The 24,105-nt window shown below is 30.5% G+C and overlaps 2 protein-coding genes across 9 annotated transcripts in view; one reads left to right on the plus strand and one right to left on the minus strand.

Annotated features, from left to right (window-relative positions):
* Positions 1 to 45: 45 nt before the first annotated feature.
* tws (protein phosphatase 2 regulatory subunit tws) overlaps positions 46 to 24,105 on the minus strand; it is a 41,802-nt gene continuing 17,742 nt past the window's right edge. Inside the window, exons 2-11 of one of the 7 annotated variants that reach the window (XM_015321842.2) lie at positions 22,241 to 22,295; positions 10,025 to 10,411; positions 3,327 to 3,392; positions 3,088 to 3,185; positions 2,279 to 2,557; positions 2,030 to 2,207; positions 1,567 to 1,901; positions 1,231 to 1,446; positions 975 to 1,142; positions 46 to 851 (exon numbers count right to left, since the gene is read on the minus strand). In XM_015321842.2, coding sequence (XP_015177328.2) covers positions 990 to 1,142; positions 1,231 to 1,446; positions 1,567 to 1,901; positions 2,030 to 2,207; positions 2,279 to 2,557; positions 3,088 to 3,185; positions 3,327 to 3,392; positions 10,025 to 10,235 — 1,536 coding nt within the window. In that variant the 5' untranslated portion in view covers positions 10,236 to 10,411; positions 22,241 to 22,295 and the 3' untranslated portion in view covers positions 46 to 851; positions 975 to 989. Of the gene's footprint in view, positions 852 to 974; positions 1,143 to 1,230; positions 1,447 to 1,566; positions 1,902 to 2,029; positions 2,208 to 2,278; positions 2,558 to 3,087; positions 3,186 to 3,326; positions 3,393 to 3,619; positions 3,645 to 4,128; positions 7,039 to 7,137; positions 7,390 to 8,654; positions 9,945 to 10,024; positions 10,412 to 22,236; positions 22,296 to 24,105 lie in introns of those variants that run through there. The other 6 variants (XM_015321843.2, XM_089179866.1, XM_015321841.2 and 3 more) reach the window with 6 other exon arrangements.
* On the plus strand, positions 3,662 to 11,635 carry LOC149033303 (uncharacterized). 2 transcript variants are annotated; one of them, XR_016179035.1, is made up of 2 exons: positions 3,662 to 3,885; positions 10,795 to 11,635. XR_016179035.1 is itself a non-coding variant. In XM_089179874.1 (2 exons), the coding sequence occupies exons 1-2, from the start codon at positions 7,798 to 7,800 to the stop codon at positions 11,090 to 11,092; spliced, it is 324 nt and encodes a 107-aa protein (XP_089036000.1). In that variant the 5' UTR covers positions 7,709 to 7,797; the 3' UTR covers positions 11,093 to 11,635. The 2 variants fall into 2 exon arrangements, 1 of the variants encoding a protein (XP_089036000.1); XM_089179874.1 differs by lacking the exon at positions 3,662 to 3,885 and adding an exon at positions 7,709 to 7,823.

A 24,105-nucleotide genomic window follows, 5' to 3' on the forward strand; every position in this document is an offset into this window, starting at 1 on the left:
TCATTGGCACACGTGATAGCGATATTTATTTATTTTCTTTATTTATTTTATTTTTTTTTTTTTGTAAAAACTCAATTTAATAAATCTAGTGGATAAATAAAGCACAAATAATTGCCTGTGCAATATATTCAGCTCATGCCGAAACATCGGTTATATATCCACTGTCTGTAATTGTATTATTATTTGTATAACTGATCATAAGGCGTGTTATATTAAAAGACGACTTTTTTGTTTTTTGTGTTTTTTTTTGTTTCGTTTTTATATAATGGTATGGGCGAATTATTTGAGATATTTTCACTGACCGTCTCCTCTGCATAGTGTAGTAGCGCAATTTTACTGTAGTAGAAGAACAAAGCTAGAGAAATTCAGCTGCACGTTTTGGTGTAAGAAAAAACTTGATAATAATATATTATCGTCGATACAATTATCAAATAATTGACTTGACGATACATTTTATCATCAGTTGAGAAGAGAGTGTGACTCTCTCCGTGTGCAAACTTATTTGAACTAGTCAACTTAAGAGTTTTTTTTTTTTTTTTTGTTTTCTTTTTTTTTTTTTTTTGTTGAGAGAAGTCTTATGCATGTGTTTTAACTTACATGCATCTATGTACATGTATGCGCATGGCAAGGTAGTATCAGGTGCAAATTTCTGCATGGTAGGTGTATATATAACTTATATGAACGCGTGAGCTGTGTGGACGGCGCTATGTACACCACTTTTCGGTCAATCGACTGACTTGACAAGCAAATAGTCGACTTTCGTCAATGTAATTTCCGACACCTATTGTTTCACTGTGTCCATTTAGTTTTAACGTGACACGTTTTCACGTCAATATATACCGTTGTATTATCTGTAATACAAGATATTTTCTTTAATACTTACAATGTACATTTGATATAATTATACATACAAACAACAAAAAGATATTTTATTTTTATTGAAACATATTACATGAAAATATCTTCTAACATACTTGCATGCAGATGTGCTAGAGTTTATCTTGGAATAAGAAAAGATTATTGGTGGCAGCAACTGCTACCACATTTTCAGATGGATGCCATGCAGTATGTAATATTTTTTTGTTGAAATCCAAACAATCAACACTAATCTCATCCTTTTTACGTTTTCCACCAGTGCAAACCTATCCGCATGATGATAAAGCTAATTAGTTTTTACATAAAGGTTTTTTACTTGACAATACAAACTTTGAAGAATAGCATTTAACCAACCTTACGAGGCTTTAGAAGAGTTTTGGGTTTGGCAATGTCACGTGCTGCTTCCAAAGTTAAATCACGTTTGGTATTACGATCAAATACTCTAAAGAAATTATTATATGAGCCTGTCATAATGGCACAATCATTACCACTCCAACAGCACTCAAATTTGTCGAAGATGCAATCATTTTCATAAAGAGAACATAATTTTGATCTTAAATATTCATGTACCTAAAATTATACCCATATGAATATTATCAAATTTATAAATGATTACATTCTCACAAAAGAATATATTCAAAAAAAAAAAAAAAAAGAAAACTACAGCTTCCAAATGTTTTATATACTTACAGGATAACATTCAATGGGTTTTGTTTCCATTTGAAGATCCCAGACTTTAACGCTGAGGTAGTCCCTACTAATCATGTATCTTCCAGAGTTACTCAGCTTAACATCACTTATACTTGAGATTATTTCTGAGAAAAAACTCTTATTGGTTGGATCTTCTGGTTCTTCAAAAAGTTTACTATGATGATCACAAAGAGCAGCAGATCTCATATCGCAAAGTCTGATGGTTCCTTTGCTACTACTGTAAACCAAGACATTACATTCTACAGGATGAAATTCTGCAGCTGTTATTACTTCCGTCAACTCTTCCATGTTAGTAGGTTTTATGTCTACAATATCTGTATATCATATCATTAAGGAAACTACATTTTCAATTATATATATATATATATATATATATATATATATATATGTAATTTTATAAGTGTAATAAAAAAATATAAAACAATCGATTAAAAAAGGATACTAAAACTTTGATCGGTAATTTCAAGATGCCATAAATTAATTCTAAGATCATCCGCACTTAGATACGTTTCTTGATCACTGTTGACACTTATACTGTTTATATGGTAAGTGTGCGCATTGGCAAATATTCTCCTTGGTGATGCCTCTACCATTAACTCCATTGGTTTTATAGTTGGCACCTAAATAATACAAATACTCGTTTATAATTTAGAAATGGTAAAACACTTTTTATCACATTGATTAAACTTACCCTCAAGGCAGTTATACAAGCAGGATCCCGAATCGCACCATTTTCTTCTTTCGTATTATATCCTTCCACTCTTTTGTCCCTTTCACTAACTTTCCACAATTTGATTGTCTTATCATTTGTGGAAAGTAAAAAATGTGCCTGATTTTTTCTTCTTAACCACCTAATTTTATTTATTTTTTCTTCTATTTCTAATGATTTCAGGTAATCAAATTCGGGCTCGTGGCTTTGGAAAGTGCTGTATACATTATATTCACCTCTCCGTGGTATACTATTTTTACTCTGTGGAAAGAGATATATCATTTGAAATATTATAGTAATGGTAGAGGATCAGTAATCAAAACTTATATTAAAAATTAACATTGACAATGTCTTTCTTAAATGATTAATCACCTAACTGAATAAACTATCTTCAATACAACCACTTTACCAATAGTCTTCTTTAAGAGAACACGGTGTTACCTTTAATAGAGTCAGTGAAAAGCTATTATGGCTCAATAAAAGATCACCTATACAAGATTGTCCGAAGTTACATAAGCTCTACCTCAAATCATCACTAGTTATACTGATTTCTTGGTAATGACTGTCTGCAAACGTAGTAACAGTTTGCAAATAATATGAGTTATTAGTATTCTAAATACTACATGTATTACAAAAATCTCACTCGAGTGAGAACTACATTAATTACATCACTAACAAAAACACATATCATTTCTTATTTAATCTATATACTTTCTCATTTAACAAAACAAATATGGAATAAGTATGGTTAAATAATGGTTTATAATCATGTTACATTCCATAATACTTACAATAGGATCCCTTTGAAAAATAACAACTCGTCCTCCCTTGTCCCCAGTTGCAAGAAGGTCACCATCGTGATTAAACTCAACGCACGATATTATATCAGCTGAAATACCAATAGGAAATAAGTATGTATTTCAAAGTAGAGAACTAATAACTTATAATTTTGAAACGTTGTTTTTTTTTTATTAACATAGGACAATAGTATATTGTTCCTCTAATGGAAAGTAATTAAAGTAATACTTGCCATCGGTAACGTCGTCTTCCAAAGTCCCTTTCACTTGCGAAAAACACCACTGTATATCACCATTACCTGTAACATACAAATTTTTCTTAATAATCTGAATAACAATAAACCCTGAATATTATATACAAATCATCTTATTGTTAAGTAATAAATACACATTTATGTGTATAAATAGAATATCTTATCTTTAAGAGAAGTAACAATATTTACAAATAAATAATAATAATAATAATAATAATAATAATAATCTTAATATAATAATTTCATATATATATGTATATATATCTTCATACGTTGTCGCATGATTGAGAGTTAAACTCCATGAAGAGTTGTAAGCTAACGAAAGAGGAGAGGTTAGGAACACTGAAAACAATTGCAACGAGAATGGGAACGCAAGCGAATGGAACACAACGGGGTGCCGGTAATAAAAAAAAGAAAAAGAAAAAAAGGGATGCTTCAGAAGGCTCCACGACATGGCTGAGTTATTTGATTGCTATGAAAGAACGCGGAAGACGTTACGATAACACAATTGGAGTAGAGTAGAGATAGAAAAGTGATAGTAAGTAGTGTAATATATAGTAGTAGTAGTAGTAATAGTAGTAGTAGTAGTAGGGTATATAAAAGGAGAACGATGCAAAATAGCGTAAGAGAGATAAAAAGCGAGATATAAAAAGGAGTAAGAGAGAGAAAGAGAAATAGAAAGAGTGTGAGAGAGAAAGAGAGAGAAAAGTGTAAAGTCACGCGTGAGTTAAACGATAAAGCCGAAGAACACAAAGTAAAGATGGTAAATAGCGATCCCTACTTGAAGTTTCGGCGTAATCCATCGTGCTTCTAAGCCGCTACCGGCTTCGCCGTCGCCACCGTTGCCACCGTTGCCGTCGCCGTTGCCGTCGCCACCGGCGACAAGCGCATCTGGTCTCGCTCGCGCGACTCGCCAAAAAAGACCGAAGAAGAACAATCACGAACGCGGCGTGCGGTGGCCGCGTATAAGAGATAATATTATTCCAGAGGGATTTATATGCGAAATATTCGTAAAAAAGGTTGAGAAAAATGAGAAAGATATAATAAATGGCGGAAGGTAAGCCCCCGTTGCACTCAGCGCTGCAGATATACCCGTGAACCCGCGAGATAACTAGGTCAAGGTTCACCCTGCCGCGGTGTACGGTGCGGCACAACCGAACACGGCCCACAGCAGGAACGAACGTAGAGGAACGAACGTAGGAAACGTGTATAAAACACCACGAACGAAAACGCCAATAGATGCCGAAGAATCACACTGTTTCGATCTTTCTCCTCTCTCTGTCTTCTTTCTTTCTTTCTTTCTCACACACATACACTCATTCACTCACTCACTCACTCACTCACTCACTCACTCACTCACTCACTCTCTTTCTTTCTTTCTTTCTCTTTTTCTCTATCGCTTTTTTACATTCTTTTTCTCTTTCCTTGCTTCGTAAGAGACACACGTTATAGATAGAGAGCCACGCGTACTAGAGACGTATATATGTATATATGATAGTATGTGCATATATACACATGAGAATATAGTAGTACTCTCTCGCGGTAGTGAAACAACCTGTGTGTGTATGTATGTGTCTCTCTCTCTCTCTCTTTCTTTCTTTCTTTCTTTCAAGAGATATATATATATAATAATAATATATATGTATATATATGAGGTATAAAGCAAGGCAGATATAAGAGAAGACCCGAGGGAGAGAGACTCTTCTGCGTGTGCCGTTTACTTACCGGCCATATCGCATACACACACGCGCGGCGAGATGCAACGCGCGTTTAAGAGATTTTTAAGTAACGGCCAATATAGAAATAACTGACTGAGAAAGATGGCACGTTTTTATCGTATCGCACGCACAAAGCTTGATAAAGGATTGACTATAGTGTTAACGGTTATGCGAACACGCTAAGAGAACACACGAAACGAAACACAGTACACAGCATAGCACGACACAGGAACAAATACTCTCTCAATTCGTATATATCTTCTCACGCGCAAAGTCACACGAATACGCGCGCGCACACCCCTGCCACCGCCACTATTCACTACTACCGGAATATCTCCGTGTCGTCGTCGTCGTCGTCTTCGTCGTTGTCTTCGTCGTCGTCGTTATTGCAGTCGATTTAACAAAAATATGAAAGAATTATGTGTATTTATGATACGCCGAGGGCTCTGTGTTAAATTTTTTTCACACTAAAGTGAAGACACGCGCTACCACCAGACAACACTCTTCCTCCTAACACAGGTTCTTTTTATATTCCGGGTCTCGCCTACGTCACATATTCAACGCGGTTATTCCCATGCCGCTCGCTATGCACCATGAAAAAAATAGGCAAGAATCGCCCTATCGTACGATTCGAAAATTTGATTTCAATGGCGGAGGTATTCAGGAATGCATAACCGCGCTACACGACTCCTTGCCGTGACGTCACAAATACACCATGCAACCAAGTTTAGTTGCTTTCACGAGATCCGCCATGTTAGAGAGTAGAAGAAACGACGCTGCTTACGACTTTAACCGAAGATCACCGACCTCTGACGAACTTTCCGGCATCATTTACGCGCCACTTTTGAATTTTTCTTTTTACTAACAAACTTTACACTCGTGTTCGTCTCCCTTATTTAAATATATTCGCGCGTGATTTTTTAATGTTTCTTATGAATCTTTATATCAAAATGACTTCTTTTATTATTATTCGAAAATGAAAAACAACGTATGTTGAATTATTTTATGATATCGATTGAAATAAATCTAAAATGAAAGGAGTAGACAATATCAGTTTACAAAATACGAATTCACGTCCTAGTAAGTAGGAGATTAACGCATTTCAATTCTATGTGGGTACACTTGGAATACATAAAACGTGCTTTGCCTAATCGAGATAACCAAATGAGTACAGTTCTAAGAACTCGATAAAGAATGAGGCGATATGTTTTAAACCGACACTAAAATAAAATATTCTTTACGCGTATGTACTAATCATTTCTATTTGTATTTAGGTTATTACAAAATTAGAAGATCGATTTAGGAAATAAGAAAGAAAGAAGAGAATTATTAAACATCTTTAATGCCTCGCCAATTATTTTACGATGTAATATACAACATGACGAAGAAAAAAAAGAGATAATTTGTATCATTCCATCATCAAAAAATATCATTTTCATAATCGAGCTTATTGTTGGTTATTGAAAGTAGTATATAATGTTGTCTTGTATGCATATTATGATGCTGTACTCTACTGTATATACTCTCCCAAAAGACTTTTTACATTACTACGATAATATGACGTCGTCTTCACACAACTCGAACAATGGCCGTTATCAGATGCATCGAAAATAAAACCTTCCGCGTCTTTTCGTTTGAAATACCTACCATTTAATCGTTTATCTTCTATTCTTTTTGAATATCGTATTACTTGAATGCGTAAGTAAGCATATAAGTATACTAGCAACAAGCTTGCGCGAATAAGCTTAAGTGTATTACAGGCTAACAAATTCATACTGAGCATTAACTGCCATTAAAGCGTTTCTACTACTCTTTCACTTTCTTCTTTCGTTGTGAACACGTTTCGCGACATTATTATTATTATCTCAAGATTTATACTAACAATAAATAAAATCTTTCATTGGTGTGTAGAGTTTCTCAAAGATTTTACTTTCTAACAACGTAATAAAAGAAAGAAACGCGAGTTAGTTTAAGTAAAATGAAATCAAACATAAAATTAGAATTTTAAAAACAAATTAACAAATGATTGATTTTAAATTCATTTTTGATTTATTTTTAAATTCACACATTACCTAAGAGTTCCGTTAGTTTTTCATGCAGTTCTTCCATTGAAGAAAACAATGGTTTGTTCCTCATCAATTTAGATAAATTCTTGGGTGCACGTATTTCCGAATATGACGGTCGATCCATTTTTATTTAACAAAAATTTCGATACACTTTTTATTTTTTTTATTTTTTTTTAACACGTTATGACATATTTATCCTTACAACCAAATAGAAAATGCACTACACATTTAATTACGCTGAATAGTATCGTAAAATTGAACTTACAATCAAATTTTATATTTCTCTAAAGATTTTCTATGAGCTACTACCGTTATACCAACAGATCGAAACACTTTCATCGTTTTAAAACTGCGTCAAATGTTATTTGACTTGATTTATGCTAATCCCTTAAACTCGAAGTCATCCATTGCGAGACCTCGCGACATTGTCGGATCTTCAACAAAAGAGATTTTCTCAGTTGTATCATTAAATTGTGTATTGTGAACAATACAAACCATAAAAAGAGAAGAAAAGAAAAAAGAAATATTCTTACACAAATAAATCTCCAATTGACACTCGTGACAATTTGTTAAAAAAAATATATATATATATATATATATATATAAATACATAAGTATAGAAATTATGAAGAAATACGAGCAAAATGGCCGAAAGAATAGCACGATATGTACGAGGAGACTGTCTCGAACTGGTACGTAAACGTTGTTTCTCAAGGAAGGTACTGATTGCCTTATGTATTAGAGACAATTCGTTAATTGATTTGTCCTAACAAACACGCGCACCCAATACTGCATTTACTTTTGCATCTATTCGTTATAAATTGAAAGAAAAATTATGCTGATACGATAAAATAAACATTAACCCCCCTTACCCCCTTAATACTACACAATTACACCCTATTATCACTACTAATTATTTTTACTCTTTGATGGTTGAGATTCTTACGAATATCTGTTAAGATTCTATGTAAATAATGTGCTTGTACGCGTGCGTCGTGTTATCAATGTCAAGATGATATAACGACTGTTTATTAATTGTATGCTTTATCTCAATCTCTCTTTCTGTCTTTCTCTCTCTCTCTTTCTCACCACAAACACACACACATTCACTTTCACTTTCTTTCTCTTTTTACGTTTTTTTGTTTTTTTTTTTTGAAAAACGATTAGGACACGAAAATGATTAATTTAAGTATAATTGAAATATTACTTTTCTTATGTGTATGTGTGACGTGTATGGTTATAAATTTAATTCATTTGAATATGCTGATATCATTATAATTCAAAATAACACTTCCATTATAACGACACATCTCTCTCTCTCTCTTTCTCTTTCTTATTCTTCTTTCATCTCTTTATCGTAATAAATCATTTCCAAGGATCTCACCACAACTACAAATGTACAACTTACAAAATATATATATATATCACTAAATATAATAATTACAGACCCACGACGACTTGTGGATTTTGATGAGGGAGGAGGAGTTTCAATACTTTAGAAACAAAAACACATAATTACATACCCAATAGTTGGTTACAATTTCGATAGAAACAGTTTGGAAAACTATCATCGGATTTCGTTTCACTCGTGTCTGTTTTATGATTATTATTATTATTACAATTTAAGTCGGTAAATAAAACGTTTCTTCTATTAGTTCGCGAAAAATACATTTTTTTAGAAGACAAATCAAAATGAATTCTATTAACGACGAAGAACACTAACTTAACTAGCAAATTTTGTAAGAGATAAGAGACCAACATTAAATACGCGTTAGTGTGTTCCGTTGTTTTCACTTGAGTGACATTGTTAAGAGAAAATTTCTTTCCTTATTCCTCCCTACTCTTTCCCTTTCCCTTTCTTTCTATTTATCTATCTTTATCTTACTCATTAGAAACAGAAAAGTCAATATAAACATTTCAATACTGTTCGACACTGTTTTCTTTAGTAGTACACATATAAGGAAATCCTACTTAATATAAAAACCCGCTATTGGGATCTTTGGCAGGGGCGTGGCGTAGCAATTTGACCTATCTACCCTAATTTTGAATTTAACCACCAGATAGCGTATTCTAGTGCTAGAGATCATAATACAATGTAACAATGTAAACTATCGACTATCATAAGTATTGTTAAACATTTTTTGTTATTTTTTTAAAAGTAAATAGAGATTGGAAGCCTCAAAAAGCAGTTTTTTTTATACATCAGTCATTTTGACTAGTGTGGTAGAAAATGGTGGTATATCTAGTGTTAATGGCCGCTCACACAACATGTGTGTGATAGCCGGAACACATTAGCCGTTATTTTATTTATAACTTTAATATATCAAATTAAATTTGTTGTTTTTTGTTTTATGTTAATTTTTTCGTTAATGACAATAAAGTTTTTTTAAAATTAATTCTTGAAAAATATTACCAGACCCCTGACAATGTTTGACTGCGTACATGTGCGGCCATTAAAGTATTAATATACAAAAATCTATTGAAATCTAACTTCGATCACATTTTAATTCAAATATTATTGTAAATATTTAAAACAAAAAACAATTTCTATAATATATTGATGTCTCCCATAATAATATATTGTATACGAGAAGTATTGAGACATAAATTTCTATCTAAAACGAATAATATATATTGGAAACCCTTTTTGGTATGTTTTTCCTGTCCTCCTAGTAAATCATTTTATCACCGTGTTGTTCGTGAGTTGGTACTCGTGTTATCGAGAAATATGATGAAAGATGAGAATACGTTAAACTTGAAAATATTCAACGAGACACGTTGTGTTGTTAGATGATAGTCAAGGTTTATACTTACACTTTTGTTTGATCTAATAAAAATAGAAAATGGGATATAAAATAAAAAAAAAAAATGAACAAACAATTAACCAACTCACCGGCTCTTTTGTTGACAGCGGTGTTGATCATAGAACCAAGTTTCGTGAGGCTTGACTGCCTCATGATATTGGATGGACTTCTCTTCATCCGTTTGGACGGTTGAACCGAAATTGGGGCGGTGGTTCTGGCCCGTGCCAAAATAGCACGAATTTCGGTATAACAATTTCTTTGTGGATTCGAATTGGGGGCCGCTGGGGCGGTGCCCCCCATAGACCCACAATCCCTGCGTGACGCGTGGTGAAACTTTTTTACTCGTCTTTGTACTTCTCTTCGTCTTCTTCTTCTTTTTCTTTTTCTCTTTCGAGAACACCTGCCAACCCTTCCTCCAACTCCGGAAGTGACAAATTTCCTTTAACAACTTCTCGATCGTTCTCCAGAATTTTCACCTGTTGAAATTCGAATAAGGTTGGATAAATTAGTATATTTTATTTCTAAGTATACGTTGAACTTAATTTTATGGTTAATTGAAATGTTAAATATGATATGAGAGAGAGAGAGAGAGAGAGAAGATACGATTGATGATCGTGGTGTTACGTGAGTGGAATATATTTTCGAAACCATCTTGATTGAGATTATTAGACGAGTAACGCTAATAAGGTGTAATAATCAAAGAGAATTGTATAATACAATTTTCTAACCTAAAAATTACAGATTTATTACTGCGAATTCATTTGAATTTTCCATAAAAACAGTTAAATCTAATATAAATTAAAAAAAAAAAAAAAAAAAGGATTTTTTTGTTCATTTTATTACGAAGAATGTGACGTAGGTACGGATTTGCGATACGTGTGCAAGAAGAAAAAACGTTTGCAAGAGAAAACTACTCGAGAAAAGAAGCTTGCGTTGCGGTACTCGAAAACCAAGAGACAACAGCATTTGCACCAATAGCAGTAGCAGTAGCAGAAGTAGAAGTAGAAGTAGAAGCAAAAGCAGGAAGAGTAGAATACAGATCGTCGAGAAGCACTGACGACTACTCATTGTGGAAATCGATGAAAACCACTCAAGGAAGTTCGAAGTACTCGCGTTCCTTCTTCCATATGCTTGCTTGCTTCTCCCGAGTTCTATGATAATACTTCTTCAGGACAACATGTCGCGTGACCAAGGAGCATCTACCACCTTCTATGCGACCGTCAACTACGATTTCCTTTGTCGCCATTTTCGAACGACGATGACCCGTTGAAAGGCTCGATTATACATGAGACAATAACGTTCTGCTTGTATTTGTGTATTTATGTGTGTGTTTGTGTGGATTATACACACTTTTAGGATATTTTAAATATGTTCTACTGCTACTTCAAAAAATCGATTAATTGAGAAAAATTAGTACACATTTTTGCCGCTAATACTATAATGGACGATTAAATTTTTAATTAAATAAATGTAGGAATAGTTTTTTATTTCATAATTTATTTTATGATATTAATAATTTTGTAATGTAAAATAAATGATATAAAATTTCATTATTTCAATTTAATATATTATTTTATTTTATTATTACCGGTAACAGTAATATTGCATACGCCGCCATTTTGGAGAACACGTTTCGCGACACCCAAATAAACACACATTTGAATTTTTACAATTACAAAAATAGAATATTATTATTAATAATTAATTATTAATTAATTAATTAATTAATTTAATTATTTATAAATATATATATATGTAAAATTTTGTGTATATTGTGCATATAATATTGTGTAATTATATATAATATTTATATATATTATATAAATATTAATTTATAAAATAATTAATTATTAATAATTTATTTATTAATTATTTTTCAATGAAACAAGTATTACGAATTTCTTTCTGTGTAAAAAAAAAAAATGAATCAAGCGAACGTTTTAAGGTAAAATTATTTTTTTACGGAAATTTTGTGTTCAACTCCTATCGAAAGATAAAATTTCAAGTGATAGAAGATATCTGAGAAAAGAATATCAAAGATTCGTATGTATGTTGTAATGATAATAATAATAATAAAAATAATAATAAAAATAAGTATACGAGTGTACTCGTTGTCAAGTATTTAAACGGATGTCTTCAACGTATTGTAATTAATGTGAATGCATATATAATATACGTAATCATTCCTACGCGACATTTATACGGTCATAAACGAAACATTACGCATGTTTCTCTCATACGATATAACAACGATCGTAACAATATTTTATGGATGTGATTGTAAGATGTTTCTTACCATGTATATTCATAAGAAAATAAATTTTGTTAAACATTTGCATGTAATTGATTGTAAGACAAAAGTCACGTGTATCATTAATATTATTCTATTGAAATAAGGAAAAAAAATAACAAAATTTTAATAAAAAATACATCATTTATCAGATTATTACTGTAGTATGTGTTTATTGCGTTTAAATGAATCAGTTAAGTGCGTTCGACGTGTATACACGTCGCACCAAATCTCTACTGCGGTATGCGTTTGACGTGTATACTCGTCGTGTCAAATAACAAATTACCATTCACTATAAAAACTTAGAAATCTCAATAAAATGTAATAACAATATTATTTGGTGATATGGTTCCCTTTATTAGGTATCCTATTGGAGGGATGCGCCATGTACATTGCTAGGGGACCGGAACTTGATTTTGCGCGCGAATTATTCAAACATTGAAATAATTATGAAATAATGAATTGTGTTTCTTAATTCTTAATGTTTTAATAATGATTTAAAAAATATCAAATAAATCTATAATATAAATTACAATTTATATTATTACATCGTAATTTGTTTATCTTTTATTTTGACTAGACACGAGTATATACGCATTATATGTTAATCTTCGTAAAGGGGGGATTGTAATATGCAATTTGTATGATTTATGTAAATATAATTATTCATGCATACTACGTTTAAATGTGAATAAACCCCTTCCCCCTCCTCTCACCCTCACCCCCCACCCACTCCAAAATAAGTATCCCTGAAAGAAAGTACATACATTCATAAAAATGTTTTTGTTTTTCTTTTTCTGGAACGAATAAAAGTAAATTGAGTAAAAAAAAAAAAAATAATCAAAAAATAAGATAGAATTAGAAAATAAAATGAAGAGAAAAAATAAAAGAAAAGAAGAAGAAAAAGAAAATGGCGGACGTATTATATACGTATATTTAATTACATTTGAATAAAATTTATTTTGTGAACAATGTTACGAGAATTGTGAGATAAAAACAAAAAAAAAGGAAAGGTAAAAAATGGAGGTGAGTTTTAATAGAAAAACAATGCAAAAACATCGCACGATGATCCTGCGAAATGAAAACGTGTCTGTGAAAATTAGGTTAAGTATACTTGCATATCTTACGGCGTAAAATGAGAAACAAGAAGGTGTGAGAAGTTAGAAAAAGATAGATAGACCTAAAGCGAAAGAAAGAAAGAAAGAAAGAAAGAAAGAAAAGAAATGATGATGATGAAGAAGAAGAAGATGATGAGCGTGGGTGCCCTTGATTGAGAAGGAAGAAAGATAAAATAACAAGAGAGAGAGAGAGAGAGAGAGAGAGAGAGAAAGAAAAGAGAAACAAAATCAGTTAGATGCGCAAGTAATCAAGAAGAATAGACAAAGACAAAAACATGCCATTGATTAAATCGGTTTTGAATTAACTATGCTGTCCTTGGTTTACTAAAATAACGAATAGTAAACGAGGTTACAAACTACGTTTCATTTTTTAACATGTATGAACAATATATCGTGTATCACGCGAAACATTCATTTAAAACTGATGATCACCATATTGAAAAATAATAATAATTATATTACTAATAATATGCACATAAAAATGTTTAGACTCATAATTAAAATCATGAATTATCTTATTATATATATATATATATATATCATTGAATGGTTTAATGGTTTAATCTTTTATGAGTAATATTAACACAAAGGATAGTTTTTTTTGAGTTCGTATAAGAAGGTAATTGGCTTTAGTGGTTATCTACGTACCGTAATTAGGATAAGATGAAACGTGAAATGTAATTAGCAACGTTGTAATTAATCTCGATCGCCTTCTACGATATCGATTTATTACTCCAACGCCTCTCTCTCTCTCTCACTCTCTCTCTCATAGTTGGGATAATGTAATATCGTTTGTAATAATCTTCTCAAATATCCTCCCCAATTCGTGAATTTTCAACTCTGAATCTTTTGCCAAATTAATTTATATGCGACTAAAAAGATTTTCAATCAAATTGTTTGTTTATTTGTGTGTATCTAATTTGTGTGTATGTGTTTGTGTGTGTTATTTTTTTATTTTATTTTATTTTATTTTATTCTACCCAATTACCTCACACTTTATTCTCGTTAATATCCAATTATACAAAATGTATATCTTGTTCATTTTTGTACGAATTTATGTTTACGTATGTATACGTACATATGTATGTATGTAATGTATACATAATATGTACTAACATATGATTATATATATATATATATATATGAAAGAAATAGGATATGAAGACTGCAAATGGAAGGACCGCGCTCAGGGACGGAACAATGGCGGGATTTGGTATTTGCGGCAATGAACTTCCGAGTTCCTAATACCAGTTAATAATAATAATAATATACTATATATATTAGATATAATATGATTTATCAAAAAAAAAATAATTACAGTTATAATTTAATCAATAATGTGAAATAAATAATTGAATGAATTTCATTGAAATTGTAATAATTGTAAAATGATTTTGATCTGGGGGTTTTTTTTCCTGTTGTTCATTTTACTATACGCAAATGGTATACAAAGTTTTAACGGTGAATCAACTTTAACTGCTATTCTCGAATTATTATAGGTACGTGAAGAGGACGAATGCTAATGGCCGTCCAATGTATATGTATTTATGTCTTATTCATTTCTCTCTCTCTCTCTCTCTTTCTCTTTCTCTTTCTCTTTCTCTCTCATACATTCTATCTCAGAGTTTGAATTAATGGAAGCGTAAGACCGTTGAAAAGAGCTTCTCAACGAGCCCGTCTTTTATATCAACGTGTCTAAACGCAAGTTGTAAAGTTCTACAGTAAGATTCTCTATGAGTGGTCTCTCCCCCTATCGTAGAAAAGCTCTCTAGGCCGCATCATTATGATAATAATAATAATAATAATAATAATAATAATAATAATAATAATAAAAAAAGATTGCATAAATTCAAAGTAGCACTTTTGAAGAAAATGTTATGACTTTGACTTTAAAAGATCGTAGAAATGCTCTTGGCTACATCATTACGATTAACAAAAAACAAAAAAAAATGAGAAAAAAATTGCACAAATTCAAATTAGCAGTTTATTTATTTATTTATTTTTTTTTTTTGAAGGAAATGTTGTTAGTTAAACTTAAAAGATCACACAAAAAAGAAAATAAAAAAAAAAGCTCTTGGTCACGTAATTATGATTAAAATAAGAAAGAAAGAGAAAAAACAAACAAACAAACAAACGAGACATATTACATCAAATTTTTCTAAAGGGTCAAATTTATTAAGAAAAATATTATTATGACTTTTGTGTAAAAGATGAAAGATTACAGATAAATGAAGATTTCATTGTGAAGGATTTAGTTTAATCTGGTATTGATTGAGTTCGTTAAATATTAGCCAGTTCAATCTGGATAATACATTACATATCGATGTGTACAATTAACGTAAGAGACAAGATTTTACATCTAATCAAATTTTTCCATAATTTAAACATCATTGTTTCGTATAAACATAAATAAAAGTGTAATTAAACACATATAAGTAATTTCTTCATTTCAAATTCATTATGATCATAATGATGATGATGATGATCATCATCATCATCATCATCATCATCATCATTATATAGTGGTAACATGCACATACATACACACACGTTGCAATTTTCTTCTAATACGTGAGAATGATAGGCAAGGACGAATCTGTAACGCTAATCGTTACCTCTAGTTAATTCAAGTGTCTCAAGGTCAACGCTCTAATATGTTCTAATAAGTATATCGTTCTCAAGTATTCGCAATCAAGTGGTTCCACGTGGAGGTGGGTCCTATAATATTCTACACAATTCATTTTTTGGGCCTTTTCTTCTCGAAAAGGAATTTAAAATAAAATTACAAAAAAAAAAAAGACATTTATTAAATGATTTTATTTCAAAGACCGAGACCCTTCTCCCCCCCATCCCCCATCCCCCATCCCCCCAAGAGAAAAAGTTATACATATATTATATATATTTTTTATTTTATAATATAATATTATATTATTATTTATGCTATAGAGTAATATATAATATATAAATATGTTTATATATAATATTTATAAAAATAATATTATAAATATATATGTGTTATATATATTATATAGATTATCCTAATATTATATGTATTATTTAAATTTAATAATATTTATATTATTATTTTATAATATAAGGGTAATATATTTATATAAATAATATTATAATTATATTATATAATATATTACCCTTATATTATACATATTATATTATATTATATTATATTATATACAATATACTACCCTTATTTTTATATTACCCTTACTTCAGCATTTCTCTTTCACAAAAACAAAAACATTGCTAAATCTATGACACGACGACAATGACGATGACAAGTTTCAATTAAACCGAACTCACCAAACCGGTACACTTTATTTAATTTTTATTTGAGAAAACATTAGCAAGTTATAATGATCTCTCTAGTAACCAAAAAAAAGTAACATCAGACACAGAGATAGACAAGAAGAACAGTCAAGTCAGTTAATATCAATTTAATAAACTCAGCGAATTTTAATATGCAACAACACACGATCAGGATCATAAGACACCCCCACCCCTTGGACAAAAGCTAGCCAATGATAACAACTCTCATGTATATCGGGTGTACGATAAGTGCTATCCCATGCGATTATTCAATTGCTGTATATAACTGTATAACTGTGCGATTTAAATTTCTTTTTTTTTTTTTGATGTCCTGATCCTTGACAAGAATTCAGCCTAGCTTGGCACGAAGTACAGTCGATCCTTTCCCTCCCCCCCCACCCGCCCTTCTTTTTTTCTTTTTGATAAATGCATATCAAATACCATTTAAATGTGCAGACACAAACCAAGACGAATATTTCCGCTGGTCTATGGGAAAGGATTCGATTTTTCTTTTCTTTCTAACCAACCAACCAACCAACCAACCAACCAACCCCTCTCTTCCTTTCTTTCAGTTTCTCTATCCGTTCGTCTGTCTGTCTGCCTGTCTGTCTGTCTGTCTGTCTGTCTGTCCGTCGATCTGTTTGTCTCTCTCTTTCTCTTATTCTGGTTGCTCTTAACTCGTCGGGGATGCTGGCAGGCGGATAGTAGTTTGTTAAAGCGTCGGGACACGCAAGAGGAGGGATGGAAAAGGGATGGAAAAGGGATGGGGGTGGATGCTAGTAGGTCTTTTTGGCATCTGGCCAAAGAATTTTCCGTCTGGTTCTAAAGCTCGAAATTTGTTCTCTCTCTCTCTCTCTTTCTTTCTTTCCTTTCTTTCTTTCCTTTCTTGCTTTTCCTTTCTTTCTCTGGTTTTTCGTGCGTGTAATACGAACGAGTATATATATATATATATGTATACAGGACACACATTTAAAGTTCGACGCACAGAAAGGAATCGATGAGTGTCCTTCTGACTTCGTCTAGAAACTTGATAACGATTCGTGCAAGAAAAAAAAAGGGTCCACGTTTTTTTTAGGGTGGGATGGGGTGGGGTTGGGGGGCTTTCAACACTTCGAAAGATTTTATCTAAAATTCCGAAAATTCTTTTTTGGAGTTTGATAAAAATTGTAATGTTTTTGTAGGTTGGGGTTTTTTTTTTTTTTTTACCTTGAAGTACTTTCTATGTGTATTGTTATTTTTTTTATTTTTATTTTTATTTTTTCATGGTATATAGGAATGTTATTGATAAATTTACTTTTACTATCACCAAGAGAGTGAGAGAGAGAGAGAGAGAGAGTAAAAGGTGATGTTGTTTGTGTACGGTAAATTGCCTATCGACAGGCGCAATTCGATCTTCTCGTTTCACGTTTATATCAAAAATATATATATACAGTGACATTGTAAAGGAATATGATCTAATAATAAATTTAGAATTTAGAAAAATCTAATATTTGTAATATTATAAAACGATAATATATAAATTATATAAATATAAATAAAACATATAAAATATAAAATACAAAATATAAAAATTAAATATAAAATGTAAAATATAAAACATAAAATAATATTAAATATAATATAATAAAAAAATAAATATTATATTTATGCATTAAATCAAATTTATGTAATGTCAAAAATTATAATAGTATATATATATATATATATATATATATATATATATATATAGTAATAGTACTTTATATATACTTACTATAGTTATAGTACAATAATTACTATATGTATATATATATTAATTGATTTTTTTGACCCACCCTAAATTATATATATATTATAATGATAATAATAAATAAAGAAAACCTGGCACTAAAAAAAAAAAAAAGAAAAATAGAAACTTTGAAGCAGAAAAGATGCAGATCAATCAGAGATAATCGGATCAACGTCAATTATGACATTTTATAAGTATGATAAGAGTAGAGATTTTGATATCGAGTTTTGTAATAAGGAATGTATTTATAAGTCTTGTTACGAATGGTCCGTTTATACAATTTGTAACGTGTGTCATCTGGAGATTATATACGACTCACTTTCAGTCTGCAAATGTAAGACGGTCAATTTCAATAGAGCTTATTATGTATGTATGTATTACACTGGTAATAACTGGTTCCTTTTCAGAAAGAGGAGTGGTACAAATGCGTATTCTTGAGTATTTGTAATCTTAGTAATAATCTATATATATACACTATATATACACTTATATATATATATATAGAATATAAAATATAAAATAAAATATATAAAATACAAAATATATAGGTAGATAGATAGATAGATAGATAGATACATTTTACTGCTTCCCCGAAGGGTTACACTCCTTTTACAATTAATATAAAATATATATATATATATATATATATATATAAAATTCGTCTTTATCATAACACAAATCTTAGATTATTTTGATGACGAATTATTGTCCTTTGGTTTTTTTATTTTTTTTATTTTTGTTTTGATTTCTTTTATATTAAATATAAATATAAAAAGATAATAAGGATAATTTTTTCCCTTTGATACATCAAGAAGACTTTTATCGACGTTGTATATACCCTTGGCGCATGCTCGAAAGTATGTTCTCCGTTTTAGAAAACTTACAGGAAATAATATTGGTTTTTCTTTCTAAACGTTCGTGAAAATTTCTATCATCTATGTTAGTAGTCGGTTCTTTTTTTTTTTTTTTTTTTATTTACTCGTCAAACAAATAAATATCTTTTTGATATTCCGTACTCATATACGTGATCGCGCATACATACATAACATATATGCATATATATATATATATATATATATGTATAAAAAAAAAAAAAAAAAATGAAAAAAAATCAGAAAAATTCTAGCATACCGATAAAATAAATAAATCGTTTCTAAAAGTGGTAAGATCTATCTTTTGAAAATTCAAATATAAATAACCCGTCCTATCTTGATCCTCCATTTCCTTACCCATTACCTATTTTTAACGAACGAACCTTCCTTCATGCGCAAAATCAATATACTTGATAGATTCGTTCCTTTACAACCTCAACCTTCAAAGTCTTTCTATCGTTTATCAATCATTAAAATTATATTCATACATATATATATATATTAAATAAAATTTTAGAAAATTGTTGAACAGGTCAGCAACTTAAAGTATTTAGAATCGATCATAAATCATACGAACGAAATAAATGAACGACTTAACACGTTCGTCGTCCAGCCCGTTTCGGTTGAGTTTCTCGCAAGGCCCAAAATTCGACTGTCGGCGTGCCGTAACGTAAAAAAGCGATAAGTAGAAATATCAACAATGCAACCCGAGTATTATGGTTGTTTTATATTAAATATTATATTTTATTTATCGAAAATAATCTTATCTTCTTATTTTCTTATCTTAATATATATAAATTACGTGTCACGTTGTTTGTCCGCAATGGACTCCTAAACTACTGAACCGATTTTAATCAAATTTTACACACTGTGTGCAGTTTCATCCAACTTGAAAGATAGAATAGTTTATAATCTCAATTTATAATCGCAATATTATTTTAACTTAAAGACGTGTGTATTGGACTGATTGTGAGCCACAGCAACACGTGGCAGGGCACCCCTAGTAAAATATAAAACTATCTTTTATTTACCGAAAATAATTTTGTTTCGAAATAAAAAATGTGATAAGTTTTTCCAACTAAAAATACTATAACTTCAACAAGAATAGCATCACCGTATACGGTGACGGGGCTCCCGAAGAAGCATGCCTGTTTCCGGTATACGGTTGCCATGACGACGAACAACTTAAGAAAAGAATCAATTTAGACAAATGTCAATAAATTACTCATCTCACGGTTACTATCTAGGTGCTTGAAAATCAGGATATACAGGACAATCATCCTACCGGTAGTCCTTTATGGTAACGAAACGTGGTCCACTTACGTTACGGGACGAAAAGAAATGGAAGCTTTTCGAAAATAAAGTTGTTCGTTAAATGTTCGGTGCAAAACGCGATGAGGAAACGAACGAATGGAGAAAACCCCATAACATGGAAGTACACCGACTGTACAACAAAACCGGACATCATTAACGTCGTAAAATCACGCCGATTAAGATGGGCAGGTGACGTGGCACGCATGGGGGTGGATCGAATGGTGCATAAAATGCTGATCGGTATACCAACGGGAAAAGACCACTGGGTAGATCGAGACGTAGATGGGAGGGCAATAGTATTTCGGGATCTTCAAGAAATGGGCTACGAGAACCACGAATGGACAGGATCAAGCACAGGGACGAGAACACTGGCTGGATTTGGTATTTGCGACAATGAACTTTCGAGTTCCTAATGTAAAATTCAATTAATAATAATAATAATAATCATCATAATCATCATCATCTTTTATCTTGTTTCTCTAACTATCTATCTGTTTATCTAAACTTTCTCAGTATTTTCGTATTTCGAAGAAAGCTTTTCGATGCTGATGCTTTGGTTGATGGTTGCTTATTCTTTTTTTTTTTTTTTCACCATCTGCACTCTCGTTATTACTTCCCTACCATTTTGCCATTGTACTCTCTAAAAAAAAAAAAAATATGACGAATCTTGATCGTGAAACAGACAGATAGTAGACGACATACAACAGATACGAGTTTGGAAAAAATGGGAAGAAATAATATTTAAAAAAAATAAGAAACGTAGGGTTGAAAAAATTGTGATAATATATATATATATATATATATATATATATATATATATATATATATATATATATATTCTAAATAATTCAAATAAAATAAAAAAACAATAAAATATTGTTCTCTCTCTCTCTCTCTCTCTCTCTCTCTCTCTTCACTTTTCATATTCAATTCATTAGAGAATTATACATACAAAAAATAAAAAAAATAAAAATAAAAATTTATTCAACAATACGAAATGGTATTGCAAATGTGTATACTTTAGGTAAAACGAGAACGGATAAGATTCGCACGGAATTTGACCTTCGCATGGACGAGACGTTTTGTTGTGAAAGGTCTCGGAGTAGTTGTGTCTCGACTGAGTGCAAAGGTTACCAACTAAAGAGACGCGATCTTTTCTCACGGGATTCAAGAGTCACATAACACCAACATATATACACATATACACACATACATATATATATATATATATCAACGTTATACTAAACTTTTCATTTATTAAACTAAAAATTAGATGTATCTTATCTTTTTTGTTTTTGTTTTTCATATTCAAAATTTAAATTCCAATTTGAATTAAATCTCACTGAAAATGTTTTTCATTTTGTTATTGTTAATGTTAATATTATTATATAACAATACATGTATGTACGTTTGAATGATTGAAATATTTCGTGTTTTTTTTTTTTTTTTTTTTTTTTTATATTAATGTATGTATATACGCATGCATATTTATATGTGTGTTTTATACTTGAAGATTTTCTAATTTATCTCAAGTTTATTAAATGAAATAAAGTTTTAAATAAAACGATAATTTATGATAATGAATTAATTAATGACATAGTTTTATTATACTTACTGACCTTACTTGGAATGTTTAATAACGTGCCAAGAGTTAAACCACGTCAATGGGGGACCCTAGAACATAAGAAAAATCATTTATTAAAGAATGCATACATATATGTTATATATCAACATTTATATAAATCTTATATAAATGTAATACGTGAAATAACGTGAAAACAAATTTTGAAATAAAACGTAACAACAATTGTGTGGGTTGCAAAAAAGAAAAAAGAAGATCCAACAAATAAATCAAAGCTTTTCTATTAATTACGATTGAAACGTAATTCGTCGAATAAATGGGGCTTCTTCTTTTTAACGTAACAACTATAATTCCCTTTGAGAAATTCAGTAAAAGGTCTCGTTGGTAGTATTTTATTTTTTATTTTTGTTATCCGATCGATTTAAATGTCAAAACAAAACTCCAAAATATCGCGTTATATAAATAAACACGTGTATTGAGTTTGTGATGTCGAAAAAAGGAAGATGTTGAAAAAGTATAGCAATATATATATATATATATATATATATGTTATAATGTGTTATGAGAAGAAAAAACAATAATAATGAAGACAGACAAAGTGCACTACTACTACTACTAGTCTAGGTTGACAAAAAAGATGTGATGAGCGTCCTTCTTCACAATGATAGTGGGTCAACACTCAATGTTAAAGGAATCGCAAAAGCGTCTAACATTTAAGTAGGACATACTGGTGAATCCGTATAGAAGTAGTATTTTTGTAAGACTTCACTCGAGAGAGTGTTAACCTTTCTTTAACTCTCCATGGTCACCTGCTTGAGTTATATACTTCCTACAAAAATACACTCTTTTTGTAGTATTCTATGTTAGTATTATCATTATTATTATTATAAGGAATTCATTTTAGTTTTAAGTAATATTTATATCCTACCAAAATTATCATCTATTTCTTTTCATGATCTACTAACTAAATCTTATAATTCTTTGAATTATAATATATTTAATATAATATATTAACATAACCTATTCACAGATGTAATCGTAAGTCTTTGTCATTTAATATTAATATATTATAGTAAATATACTGTAATATAATTTTTATAATCTGTAAACAACTAAATACATTACTTATTAATAACTCATTAATAGGTTTATTATATTATATTATTTAATATAATATATTAACATAACCTATTCGCAGATACAATTTTATTATTTTAGTTAGATTAAAAAGTTGTAATTAAACTGTTATTATAAATTATATATTTTAATTAACTATTTATTAAATTAATAGATTTTAATTACAATTTTATGATTATGGTTTCAACAAATTACCAACAAATTTATTTTTACTTTGTAATTTTTATTAACATTATATCACTATTGTTTCTATAATAACTAAGAATAAATAATATATTGGGATATCTGGCAGGGGCGTGGCATAGCAATTCGACCTATCTATTCTAATTTTGAATTTAGCCACCAGATAGCGTATTCAAGTGCTAAATATACCACATGGCGTAGCAATTCGACCTATCTATTCTAATTTTGAATTTAGCCACCAGATAGCGTATTCAAATGCTAGTGATCCCAATAATGATTGTCTCAATCGATAAAATCGATCTTCAATGTTATCATATCGATTCATAAGGAACATTACTCCATTTAAGTAATTATAAAAATACGTTTGTAGTTATTAATAGAACACTAGTTGTACATATGCATATATATATATATATATATGCATATTAGACGTTGCACTTCATGGCAAACGATGATAATATCGGGTCGAGCTTCTCGGTGAGCTTCGACTTCCTTCCTGTACGTTGACCGAACGATCGATACTTCCGCTCGAAATCGAGAAGACGTTACTTAACCTCTTTCCTTTTCCCATTTGCTGACTTT

This window comes from Polistes dominula, unplaced genomic scaffold (assembly GCF_049000335.1).
Source record: "Polistes dominula isolate Pdom_NZ unplaced genomic scaffold, Pdom_raw_medaka contig_49, whole genome shotgun sequence".
Taxonomy (NCBI): domain Eukaryota; kingdom Metazoa; phylum Arthropoda; class Insecta; order Hymenoptera; family Vespidae; genus Polistes; species Polistes dominula.

Coding starts and splice junctions, on each gene's coding strand:
- LOC149033303 (XM_089179874.1), top strand. CDS start 7,798: ATGTACGAGGAGACTGTCTCGAACTG. Junction 7,824..10,794: donor GAGGAGACTGTCTCGAACTG/GTACGTAAACGT, acceptor AATGTGACGTAG/GTACGGATTTGCGATACGTG.